Source organism: Lipotes vexillifer, unplaced genomic scaffold, assembly GCF_000442215.2.
Source record: "Lipotes vexillifer unplaced genomic scaffold, Lipotes_vexillifer_v1.1 scaffold42, whole genome shotgun sequence".
NCBI lineage: Eukaryota > Metazoa > Chordata > Mammalia > Artiodactyla > Lipotidae > Lipotes > Lipotes vexillifer.
In genome coordinates this window covers 1,923,017-1,937,009 of record NW_006783436.1, presented here as the reverse complement: position 1 = coordinate 1,937,009, position 13,993 = coordinate 1,923,017, and the positions used below count along the sequence as shown (strand labels likewise).

Below are 13,993 nucleotides of genomic sequence, written 5' to 3'. Positions count from 1 at the left end.
GGGAAAGAGGCCGATGAGAGCCCAGAGCACACATCTGCATTAAAGATCAAAACCTTATTTTTAAACGTAATGACTAATGACTTGCACTCGATCCTCTCTCGCCTCAGCAGGACTCCTCTCCAGACCACATACACTTATTTTTAAATCTCTTAGGAAAGAAGAAGTAGAAAATAATAGGATTAGATTCGTTTAACAGAAAGGAAGATTATGTCCTGAAGAAACACAAGATTTTTCCCCCCATGTACTTACTAGCCTGACCAAAAGCTCAGACCACTGTCAGAATTCATGAGGTTACCTTAGACAGTGGGTAATTGATGTATTCTGCTCCACATCAACAGAAAGGTCAAGAAAGTCTTCATCTTTGCTACTAACCTGGAGCAAAAAAAGAAAAAAAGTATTAGGCACAAAATACATAATAGACAAGTAGATAAAACTTTGAACACCTACAGGTAACCAAAAACCATAACTGCAGTAAAAGTCAGGTATGGCTTTGTATACTCTCTAGCTACCAGTTACCTTGAAAACAATCCAGAACAAAAGAAAATTCTAAATTCTCCATTTAACCTCATCTGTGTCCAGCTTTGATTCAGGCTTTTCATAATTAAAACTCAACCAGATTTCTCTTCCTGTCCATTCATTGCCCCCACTGTTTCAAAGCAGGAAATATCAAACGGGTATCCATATAGCTCAGCCTGGCAGAATGATAACAATGGAAATGGAAAAAGGACAAGAGCCTTAAAAAACTTACTGCTCAGGGCTTCCCTGGTGGCGCAGTGGTTGAGAGTCCGCCTGCCGGTGCAGGGGACATGGGTTCGCGCCCCGGTCCGGGCAGATCCCACATGCCGCGGAGCGGCTGGGCCCGTGAGACACGGCCGCTGAGTCTGCGCGTCTGGAGCCTGTGCTCCGCAGCGAGAGAGGCCACAACAGTGAGAGGCCCGCGTACCGCAAAACAAAACAAAACAAAACAAAACCTACTGCTCAGATGATCACCCTCCATTCAGCTGTCTGCACTTCTTGCCAGTCCCCAGAAATCACTCCCTTCCTCCTTTGCCTAGTCATTCAAACTGTGTGGGGGGCCTGGAGGCTGAATGTGCTATGGGCTGGAGGCTCTCTCTCTCGCTCTCTCTCTCGCTCTCTCTCTCTCTCTCTCTCTCTCTCTCTCTCTCTCTCACACACACACACACACACACACACACACACACACACACACACACACGGCTGTCCTCTGGCCCAGGAAGTGTTGTCCTTTGTAGAACACGCCCATGCTGTCTGTGGTACCAGCCAGACCTGGAGCTGGCCGGGAGCCTGGGCTCACACGGGCCCAGCAGACTGGACTGCTCTCAGCCACACCCATCACCCGCCCTGGCTGTTTCTTGGCCTGCACAGCTGACACCAACACCAATTCTGGGTCTGTACTTATCAAAGCTCACCGAGTGGTGCCTGCCTTCCAGCAGCTCACCAGCTAGCCTGGCATTTCACTGTCTTGGAGTGGGAGGGACAAACTAGCCCAGCAGGAACTTTGAGGTGCCCAGTCAATTGGCAGCAAAACAAAAATCATACTCCTGTAAGTGAGACAACTATCCTATGACCCAACACTCCAATAGTCAGAGATGTGGACACAATCCTTTATACTTTTATTAGTGTACCCAAGAATGGGTATTGGCAGACTGCCCAACTCCATATCCTGTCTCTGCCACTTATAAAGTGGATGACACTAGGCAAGGTACTTAGCCTCTCTGTACCTCAGCTTCCTCATCTGTAAAGTGGGGGCAGTAAGAGTTATCTATTTCATAAGGTTGTTGTAAGGATGAAATAAGATAATACATGTAAAGTGCTTTAAGAAGTAAGCACTCAACAAATCAAGGATGGAAAAAACATTTAAAATGGCCTAAAATGGTCAAAAAGTTGGGAATGGGTTACTACACTGTGAGTATTATATTAAATGAAACATTAAATGAAACATGAGACTGCTCTCCTGCACTTCCACCGTCACCATGAGAAGGGTAACCCAGGCCAGCCCACTGCTTCCCAGAAAAAGATGAGAGACCCACAGAGGAGAGCTGTTCTCACTATAAGGTGCCCCAGCCAAGCCCAGACAGGAGCACCATCCCCACCGGCCTCAGACACATACGTGAGACAGCTGAAATGCAGGCGTACGGGCTCAGCTGAGGCCAGTTGGATCGGGCGACCCCCCCACCAACCCATGGTTGCATGAACTACAGTAAAAAAATCAGAGTGGATTTAAGTCTCAGAGTTTTAGGGAAGTTTGTAACAAAGCAACAAATTTAACCAATACAACTACAACTAACATGACAGGCCTTCCTCCTTTTACTGAACTTGGCAGATAGTGTGTTTCTTTCAATCTGGAGTTGTGTGGCAACCCTGTGTCGAGCAAGTCTACTGGCAACAGCATTTGCTCACTTCGTGTTTCTGTGTCACATTTTGGTAATTTTCACAATATTTAAAACCTTCTTCATTATTTTTATGCTTTACGGTGCTCTGTAATCAGTGATCTTTGGTGTTACTACTATGACTCACTGAAGGTTTCAATGATGGTTATCATTTTTTAGCATTAAGTATTTTCCAATTAAGGTATGTACATTTTTTAGACATAATACTATTGCACACTTAATAGACTACAATATAGTGTAAAAATAACTTTTATATGTATTGGGAAACCAAAAAATGCGTGTGACTCGCTTCACTGAGATATTCACTTTATTGCAGTTATCTGGAACCAAACCCACAGTATCTCCAAGGTATGTATGTATATTTTATTTTTATTCATTTATTGTCTATTTCCCCCTTACTAAAGTGAAAGTTCAAAAGACTGGCTTCTGTAATGACTAAGATCCTGCCCTTCCAACACTCCTCCAGAAAAGTATAAACTCAAATAACTATAAACTAACAGCAACTGACCGAAGGCAATGGAGGCAGATGGGGAGTCCACATGTGGAGGAAAAGAGCTGCAGATAATGAGTTCATGGTTTCACAGCCTTTAGCGGGATCCATGGGGGAAAATGCGGTCTTTCTGGTCGAGAAGCCAGAAAAACCAATCTGGGAAACCATGTCCACTGAGAAGAAGGGAAGGAATCTCAGAAAGTATCCCCAACTCTGTCTACCCACATCTCTGGCTGACCCCTGAGCCACACACATGCACAGAGTACACTCACAGCAACTTGGCTGGTGACAAAAGGGATGACCCAAGAGTCAAACTGCTGCCTAGGAACCAGTTTGTAGTATGAGTTCAACCAAGATAACTACCTGCTAAAACTAAAGAAACTCAAAACTAATTGAAGAAAAACAGCAGAACCCAGAGTCTCTCAAACTGAACATTCTCAATGTCCTAGATATGACCCAAACTCACAATATGTGAAGAACCAGGAAAATGGAAGATATTCTTAAAATAAAAGGAGGCAACTGAGACCAATCCTGGGATGACCCAGATGTTGGAAGTAACAAACAATGATTTTAAATAAGTTTTTATAAATATCTTCAATAAAGTGAAATATATTCACAGTGAACAAAAAATAAGACATCTCAGCAGAGAAATAGAAACAAACAAAAAAAAGACTCAAATGGAAATTCCAGAACTAAAAAATTAATACACTGGATGGACTTAACAGAGAACTGGAGATGACAGAGGAGACACCAGGGGACTTGAAGACAGAACAATGGAAATGATCCAAGAAGAATAAAGGAAAAAAAAGAAAGATTGAAATAAAAATTAACAGATACTCAATAAACCTGTTAGATATCATACACATAATTGGAGTCCCAGACGGAGAGGAGAGAGAATAAGGCAGAAAAACGATTTGAAAAATAATGGCTGAATATTCCCTAAATTTGGTGAAAAACATACATTTATAAATTGAAGATACTCAACAAACACCAAGCAGGATAAATACAGAGAAGGCCAGCCAAGGTCAAACTGTTGAAAGCCAGAGGTAAAAAAGCAAATCTTAAAAACATCTAGAGAAAAATGACACATTACAGCGAGCTCGCTGGTGCCCTAGTGTTTGGAATTCCAGGCTTTCACTGCTGTGGCCTGGGTTCAATCCCTGGTCGGAGAACTGAGATCCCACAAGCTGCATGGCATGGCTAAAAAATAAATAAATAAACTTTTTTTTTTTTTAAATGGCACATTACAAGAGAATGATTCTGTTAGAAGCTGGTCTCTCATCAAAAATTACAGAGGCCAGAAGACACTGAACATCTTTAGTATGCTAAAAGAAAAAGCTATCAGAACAGAATTCCTGTATCCCATTAATATATCCTTCAAGAGTGAAGATAAAAGTGAACAGAATTCATTATTAATAGACTTGCACTACAAGAAAGGTTACAGGAAATTCTTTAAACCAAAGGGAAAAGCTAGCAGATGGAAATACAGATCCTCAAGAAAAAGTGAAGAGCATCAAAAATGGGAATTATGACATTGTCCTGTGGGGGTTATAATATATGTAAATGTAATACATGTAGCAACTATAGCATAAAGGACAAGGCAGGTCAGGGGTGGAAGGAATATGCACCTACACAGTTATAAGTTAACTATGTTTTATGGGAAATGGAACATTATTAATTGTATGGGGACTGTGAAGAGTGAAGAATATACTGTACTCTCCAGAGCAACCACTAAAAAACAACGTACAAAGATATACTAAGAGGAAAATTAAAATGGAATTGTTAAATGTAATATACACACACACAAATAATCCAAAAAGGGAAAAACATTTAAAAAGCAGAGAAGGAGGAAGAGAGAAACAAAAAGCTCCAGGGGGAATAAATAGAAAACAAATAATAAAATGGGAGCCTCAAACCCAACCATATCAATAATTATATTAAACACTAATGTAATAAACTTTTCAAGTAAAAGTCAGAAATTGAGTTGAATTTTTTAAAAAAGCAAGACCAGCTACATACTGCCCACAAGAGCTATACTTTAAATATAAAGAAACAGATAAGATGAAAAAAAATGGATGGAAAAAAATATACTATATAGAGTTAATATACATATATAGTGGGTTATTTAATATAAGAAAACAGATTTTAGACAAAATTATGAGAAATAAAAATGGTATTTCTTTTTTTTTTTTAACATCTTTATTGAGGTATAATTGCTTTACAATGGTGTGTTAGTTTCTGCTTTATAACAGAGTGAATCAGTTATACATATACATATGTTCCCATATCTCTTCCCTCTTTGTCTCCCTCCCTCCCACCCTCCCTATCCCACCCCTCCAGGCAGCCACAAAGAACCGATCCGGTAAAAAATGGTATTTCTCAATACTTGGGTCAATTTACTAGAAAAACATAATCAAAAATATGGAAGTCCTTCATAACAGAGCCTCAAAAATATATGAAGCTGGAGCAGTATTCACCAACAAAATGGAATGAACCACATGCTACAACACAAATGAATCTCAAAAATGTTATGTAAGTGAAAGAAGTCAGACACAAAAGACCAGATCTTGTATGATTCCATATATATGAAATGTCCAAAAAAGCCAAATATCTAAAGACAGAAAGTAGCTTAGCGGTGGCCTAAGGCTTGCAACAGAGATTAACTGCCCAATACAAAGGATCTTATTGGTGTGATGGAAATGTTTTAAAACTGGATTATGGGCACAAAAACAGAAATACAAATCAATGGAACAGGCTAGAAAGGCCAGAGATAAACCCACGCATATACGGTCAGCTTATCTTTGACAAAGGAGGCAAGAATATACAATGGAGAAAAGACAGCCTCTTCAATAAGTGGTGCTGGGAAAACTCGACAGCTACATGTGAAAGAATGAAATTAGAACACTCCCTAACATCATACACAAAAATAAACTCAAAATGGATTAAAGACCTAAATGTAAGGCCAGACACTATAAAACTCTTAAGAGGAAAACATAGGAAGAACACTCTTTGACATAAATCACAGCAAGATCCTTTCTGACCCACCTCCTAGAGAAATGGAAATAAAAACAAAAATAAACAAATGGGACCTAATGAAACTTAAAAGCTTTTGCACAGCAAAGGAGACCATAAACAAGACGAAAAGACAACCCTCAGAATGGGAGAAAATATTTGCAAACAAAGCAACTGACAAAGGATTAATCTCCAAAATATACAAGCAGCTCATGCAGCTCAATATCAAAAAAAACCCAAACAACCCAATTGAAAAATGGGCAGAAGACCTAAACAGACACTTTTCCAAAGAAGATACACAGATTGCCAACAAACACATGAAAGGATGCTCAACATCACTAATCATTAGAGAAATGCAAATCAAAACTACAATGAGGAATCACCTCACACCAGTCAGAATGGCCATCATCAAAAAATCTACAAACAATAAGTGCTGGAGAGGGTGTGGAGAAAAAGGAACCCTCTTGCACTGTTAGTGGGCATGTAAATTGATCCAGCCACTATGGAGAACAGTATGGAGGTTCCTTAAAAAACTAAAAATAGAACTAGCATATGACCCAGCAATCCCACTACTGGGCATGTACCCTGAGAAAACCATAATTCAAAAGGAGTCATGTACCACAATGTTCACTGCAGCTCTATTTACAATAGCCAGGACATGGAAGCAACCTAAGTGTCCATCGACAGATGAATGGATAAAGAAGATGTGGCACATTTATACAATGGAATATTACTCAGCCATAAAATGAAATGAAGTTATTTGTAGTGAGGTGGATGGACCTAGAGTCTGTCATACAGACTGAAGGAAGAGTGAAGGAAGTCAGAAAGAGAAACAAATACCCTATGCTAACACATATATATGGAATCTAAAAATAAAAAGTGGTTCCGATGAACCTAGGGGAGGACAGGAATAAAGACACAGACATAGAGAATGTACTTGAGGACACAGGGAGGGGGAAGGGTAAGCTGGGACGAAGTGAGAGAGTAGCATTAACGTATATACACTACCAAATGTAAAACAGATAGCTAGTGGGAAGCAGCCACACAGCACAGGGAGATCAGCTTGGTTCTTTGTTACCATCTAGAAGGGTGGGACAGGGAGGGTGGGAGGGAGGTGCAAGAGAGAGGGGATATGGGGATATACGTACACATATAGCTGATTCACTTTATTATACAGCAGAAACTAACACCACATTGTAAAGCAATTATACTCCAATAAAGATGTTAAAAAAAAAAAAAGCAATAAATGTCTGTAAGAATCCCACCCCCGAAAAAAACCTGGATTTTGGTCATAGTTACACAACTTAGCAAATCACCCCCCCCCACCAAAAAAAAATCACTGAATGGATGAATTTCATGGTAATTAAATTGCACCTCAACAAAGTTGTTTTTAAAAAGTAAAAAAAATTCATGAAGCAAAAAGTGACAGAATTAGAGGGAGAAATAAGACAAATCCCACAATTATAGTTAGAAATTTTAACACTCCTTTTCAGCAAATAATATAAAACTATGGGGGAAAAAAATCAAGAAAAACACAATCTGCATAACTCTACCAACCATCATGACCTACTGATAACTATAGAATACTATACCCAACAACTACAAAATATAAATTATTTTCAACTCGGTGGTTCTTAACAAGGGAAACTGCCTTTCAGGGGATATTTGGCAATGTCTAGAGACATTTTTGTTGTCACATTTTGGAGGATGTTACTGGAATCTAGTAGGTAGAAGCCAGAGATGTTGCTAAACATGCACAGGGGAGCACCCCACAAAAAAGAATGATCTGATCCGAAAGCTTAATAGTTCTAAGGTTGAGAGACCCTGTTTTCAAGTACATTTACCAAAATAGACCGTGTGTTAGGATACAGAACATGTCACGATAAACTGTAAAGGACTGAAATCATACAGAATATATTCCCTAACCAAAACAGAATGAAATTGGAAAATATTAAGATACCTAGGAAAAGACTAAATATTTGAAAATTAAACAACACACTTCTAAGTAATACATGGGTCAAAGAAAAAAAGTCACAAGAGAAATTAGAAAATAATTTGAACTAATGACAAAGAAAACATATCAAAATTTGAGAGATGCAGCTAAAACAGTGCTAAAAGGAAAATGTATAGCTTTAAATGTGTATATTAGTAAATAAAAGAGCAGGGACTATCTTTTCTGTTTGTTTTAACTGCTATATCTCTAGTACATAAAACAATTTCCAGTATTTAATAGGTATACAATAAATATTTACTAAATAAATGAATATATAACTGAACAAAAGACTAAACAAATGAAAAGAGATCTAAACGCCAATAATGGCATCTGGGTGGAAGAATTATGAATGATTTTCTTTTTATACATTCCTGTGCCTATTTTTTAAAAAATAATTCACAGGTATTATATTTTTTAATTAGTAAAACTTTTTTTAAACCTAAATGGCCTTTCTCTGAGAGATAATAAAACGATTATAGCCAACTGAAGTCATACATAATTTAGACAGTTCCACTAAAGGTCCTGTACTTGAAGGGGGATAAAAACAAAGAAACACTGTCTCCCTTTAGATGCAAATCTTTCCCTGTACTTGTTTCAGGGACAGGGAAGAAAGGTACAAATCTAATTAAAGAACTGGAGAAAGTTACTGTAACTTTCTCAATTCCCAGTGCAAACTGCTTCCAGAATTAAGAGTGAGAAAGCACTGCTCAGGTGGATGGCCCCACCGGTGACATCAAAACATGGCACTAAACCCTTCCATTTGGACTTTTCCCTCTCCCCCTGTCTCAGACTGACATAGTCAAAAGCAATGAGTGATCAAGCAATTTTTTTTTTTTTTTCCTTTTATCTCTTCCCAGAAAGCTGCCAGAAAATAAAACCATTTTCTTCCCACACACAAGGATCTCATTCTGGTCTAAGTGAAAACACAGCTTGTCTCCAAGGAAACATATGTATCACTAAGACTCTGATATTCTCAGCAGGTACAGGCTACATCTTATTCTTCTTTCTTCTCCCCCGATTTTGGGCATGGAGTTCCCCCAAAACTAGTTTTAAAAGGGTGGAAGAGACCCTACTTGCTCTTGTTTTTAATTCATTACAAATCAATTAATAGAACAAATTAATATACAGGGCTTTGCTAAGTTCCTGAGTAATTTTAAAAAAAAAATCATGAGCTTTGCTAAGTTCCTGAGTAATTAAAATCCTATTCAAATGTGCTTCTAAATCCCCAGCCGCCTTTGCTGGGCTTAGCAGAAAAGGTGACCAGGTGGCAGCTCCACGCTGTTCAGCCAGGGACTGAAAACGTGCTGGCTCAGAGTCGGTGCCAAATTGTTGGGCTCAGAAAGAGTGGCAACCACAGCCCACCTGAGTCCCGGGGACTCAGAACCACCTCTCAGCGAGTGACTCCACCTGACCACAGCACCCATCCCCACTTCTCTTCTGTGAAGGGCTCAGAAGCTCTACTGAGTCAATTTTAACCTCTGCAAACAAAACAAGAAGGGGCATACAATTGGTACTTAATAAAGCAGCTCTTTAGACAACCTTTTGGCTTCTCAGTCTTAAAGCCACTGAGAAGCACTGAGAACCACAGATCTACAAAGCAAAAACTCAGTTGAAAGAGAAAGTGGGGGGCGGGGGACAGGAATTAACAACAACAACAAAATTAAGCTCCAACCAAGGGAACACTGAGGCTAGACTGGAAAATCCCCACGCCTCCGTTCTGGAGTGCCTTGGTTACGGTTATCTGGGACAGTCAGCACTGAATGACCCCCTTAAAACCGTCTCTCCAAGTCTACTGCAGAATGAAACCGTTTGTCTCCATAAACCCCTCAGTTGACATCTGCACTGCAATCACAGGCAACATTTACAAAGGGTGAGACCCAGAAAAAGAAAAAAATTATCGTCTGAAAGCATGAAGACTGGCACAAAGGGTTTTGCACAATTGGAGGAACTACCAGCTGAGGCCGCCCCTACAGTGAGGCTCCCCCAGGGGCTAATTTGCTGCTCCAGATCTGGTGCAGTTCAATCCCACTGTGAGTGTTCACTAATGGTCTTGGCAATTCTGCTGGAAGCGCTCTGTAAAGGCTGCTTGCCCTGGGCAGAGGACGTTACTTAAACGGGGCCCCATATTTCTCATCCTGTGAAGGAAAACTTTAACTTAGGTCCTCTTTTACACTAAGTTCTCAACATTCTACAGTAACAACAACTAAAAAGCCCGCAGACTACGCATTTTCTTAGAAAGTAGAGGGCTTTCTAACAATTAGAGCTTTCTAAAAATGGAAGGCATCGCCTGGGAAGATTGAGTTCCCTATCTCTGGACAGGATCCAGCAGATGCTGGTGACCAACTGGCTAGGACGTCACAGAAGGGACTCGGGCACTGGGAGAGGAAGGATTAGGTGACTCATAGGATCCCGTCCAGTTAAAGGATCTAAGAAAATGGAGGTGATTATCCAAGTAACTCCAGAGCGGGGAAGGTGGAAAGCACTCCTGCCTCAAATGTAATCATTTCAGGGGATAATAAATGTAGGTTTTTCAGAGTGCACCATCCTCCACAAAGACACACCCACACACTCTCATTCTCTTCCACAAACGAAGTATAAATGGTTGGAATCCCGCTAAAACAAACTCTGTGGTGTGATCCAAAAGTTTTGGAGGAATCTTTGGGCACAGGCTTCTGATCCGTGGTAACCCTCCACGAGAAAACAGGCTCTATAACAGCTTCTGCAATACAATTATCTGCGGGTGCAATATTTGCATTTGTTGGGATCAACTGACCTGTTCTCTGACAAAAAAAGAAACTACAAATGTGACTAAGCCTTTCTGAAAATCCACACAGAGAATCACAAGACGGATGTAGTAACTGTTAATTTCAAAGATAACCAAAAGAATTAGACCAGCTGTACAGTCTGGGGCAGGTTTCCCCGGTAAATGTAGAGATGTGATGCCCCATTGGTCTGGTTCCTGTATCTAAGCTCAGAGAATACTCTGTACTCCTTCACGGAACTTTGCAATTGTAACCACAAAATGAATTATCCACTTTGTTATTAATGTCTGTCTTCCATGCTCAAAGTTTCAGAAAGGCCAGGCTCTCACTGCATCCTCGGTGTCTATACCTTTACTTAGCAGATGTGGGAAGAAAAAAAAAGTATTTATTGAATAAAAGAATACTTGTTTATACAACAGCCACTATACTACCAAAGTGAAGAGACATCTGAGAATAGTGGGTATAGACAAGAATGTGGAGAATAAGAACGCTCGTGCACCGGGTGTATAAAATGGTACAACCACTTGGGGGAATTTGATATTTTCTAATGAGTTTAATGGTAAGCCCATCTTATGACCTAACAAATCTACTTCTGTGTATATATCCTAGAGAAACTAGATTTATGTACACTAGATTATATATGTATTAGAATGTTCACAGCAGCATTGTTCATAGTTGCCCCAAGTTGGATACAACCAAATATCCACCAACAGTAAAACTGATTCATGAATTGTGGTATATTCAGGCAATGGAATACTATATGACAATGAAAATGAATGAACTTAAGCCTCATGCAACAGCACAAATAAATCTCACATGGGATAGTGAGGAAAAAAAACAAAAACAAAAACAAAAACAGGACACTAAAGAATACACACTGCATGATTCCATTCATCTAAAGTGCAAAAAAAATCCAAACGGCTATTTATTTTAGGGATGCACAGGTAAGTTTCGAGTTCTAGCAAACATTCAAAGAACAGATAAATCAAAACGTACCCATACTCTCTCAAAGAAGATAAAGAAACTGGAGGCCACTACTCTACTTTGGGCAGGAGAGTAACAAGGAAAAGGGCAAGAGAAAAGCAAGAAAACCCAGTAGGAAGTTACTGCTGTAGCTTAGTTGAGACTGCCAGTCAAGAGCTGATGGGTTCCTCTACCCTTCTAGGTTCTTCCGGCTGCTCTAAAAAAGTAACTTGGCATGAGACATTAACAGGAGAAAGCGGCGATGGGTGGCCTGAGCCAGGGTGGGAGCAGGAGGGATGAAGAGGACTAAAGAGACACAACAAGACAGGAACTGGTGACAGAATAGATACAAGAGGTAAGGTGAGCATGGTACCAAGGGATACTCCTTTATTAAAAGAAGGGAAGACAGCAAAAAGACTGCAAGTCTGCAGATTATACTATGTACAATATAGCCCTAATTTTGATGTTTAAAAAGGACATGAATTTACTCTAAAAATAAATTTAGTATCAAAAAGAATAAAAAAACTGTAATGGATTAAAACACATAAAATGTTAAAACTCAGGAGTTCATCACAAAACTATAATGCAAAAGAAGGAAAAGAAGATGAAGGGTTCCAAAGGTTCTAGCATTGCTGGGATAGTGGGAAAAAAAACAAACCAAGTTAAGGATGTGTATTGTAGTCTCTAGAGTAACCTCTAAAAGAATGTAAAACTAACAACAACAACAACAACAACAACAACAAACAGGAAGGAAGACAGACGTTTCATTGATACAAAGGCAAGAGGAAAAAAAAAAAGAATATAAAATAGGTGGGTTGAATAGAAACAAAGAATAGGATGGTAGAAACGTACTGCCATTTCACAATACAAGTTAAACACCACAGGATGTTTCCAGAATGTGGGAAATTCTTTCAGACAAACAACCTGATTTCTTCAACAACTAAACTACAAGGGAAAAAAAGGAGGGGTGGTAACTCATAGATTAAGACACATACTGACCAAATGCAATGTGTGGACCACGTTTGGATACTGATTTGAATTAACCAGCTGCTTAAAAAAAAAAAGGTGACATAATCAGAGAAACGAACACTGAGTGAACAATGATTTAAAGGCATTCTTTTTAGGTGTGATAATGGCATTGTACCACTGTTTTTTTAAAAAAGATTTCTTACCTTTTGGAGATATATAACAAAGTAATGAAGAAATTACAAATGGAATGATGTTACCTGGGACTTGCTTAAAAATAGACCAGTTCTGTGAAGTGGGAGGGTGTGTGAAAGGAAAGATGACTGAGATGGGCCAGTGTGTTAACAATCATTGATCCTCAGTAATACCCATATGGGATGTATTATACTGTTCTATTTCTGTATGCATTTGAATTTTACTGGAACAGAAGGAGAAAGGGAAGGAGGAGAGATCTCTAGATAGATAAGTATGTGTAGAAAATGTTTTGGCAGGATATATTTCAAAATGTTTAAATGGTTATCTCTAGGCTAACGTGATCACAATTTTTAGAAAGTGTTACAAATTTATCATCTCTGGGTGGGGAGATTACTGGTAACTTTTAGTCTCTTTTTGCTTAGCTATGTTTTCTAATTGTTTCTACAATGAACAAACCAGAATGCTTCAAATGCTCCAAATGCTTCAAAAATTGTTTAGAAGGATAGAAGACTGCCAAAAAACAAAGAGCCTCCCACTTAAATCCACATTTCTTAACCATTTCTGGGTGCCAGTCGCTTGGCAGAATCTGATGAAACTACTGTCTCTCTCCCCAGAAAGATGCACAATCCTACAGAATTTTTCATATGACGTTATTAAGAAACTCTGAGACCTCAGATGAACCCATACTTTCTATGTTATTAGTAGTCATCATAAATAGTAATAGTTGGCTTTTATTGCACAGTTGGTATGTGCCAAGCATGGTTCTAAGTGCTTTCCAAAAGCTAACTCATTTAATCCTCCTAGCAACCCTATGAGATAGGCACTCTCATCATCCCCAATTTACAGATGAGGTGAGGTCAGAGAGGGTGAATAATTTGCACAAGGTCCCACAGCTGCTGACTGGCAGAGCCAGCATACAAACTCAGCAGCCTGGCCCTAAAGCCTTTAAAAAGTTTTTTTTTTTTTTAGTTAAAGCTGGGCTTTTAACTACCACATTAAGAGGCCACTCAGAGAGTTAAATCAAATACGGAAAGCCAAGGCAACATCCTGAATCACGCCCTGGAAAATGTCTTCAAATTCAACTAACACTAAGTGCCTACCTACCATGTGCCAGACTCACCCAGACACATAAGCTAACCCAGCCCTGGCAACAAGTGCTGTCAGGGACTTGTCCCATACACCCAGCTAACTGCTAGAAAAT

At 39.4% G+C, this 13,993-nt stretch overlaps 1 protein-coding gene across 2 annotated transcripts in view; it reads right to left on the bottom strand.

Moving 5' to 3' along the window:
* USP46 (ubiquitin specific peptidase 46) overlaps positions 1-13,993 on the bottom strand; it is a 59,751-nt gene that overhangs the window by 14,495 nt on the left and 31,263 nt on the right. For both annotated transcript variants that reach the window (XM_007456089.1, XM_007456088.1), the window contains exon 5: positions 296-372. In XM_007456089.1, coding sequence (XP_007456151.1) covers positions 296-372 — 77 coding nt within the window. The remainder of the gene's footprint in view (positions 1-295; positions 373-13,993) is intronic.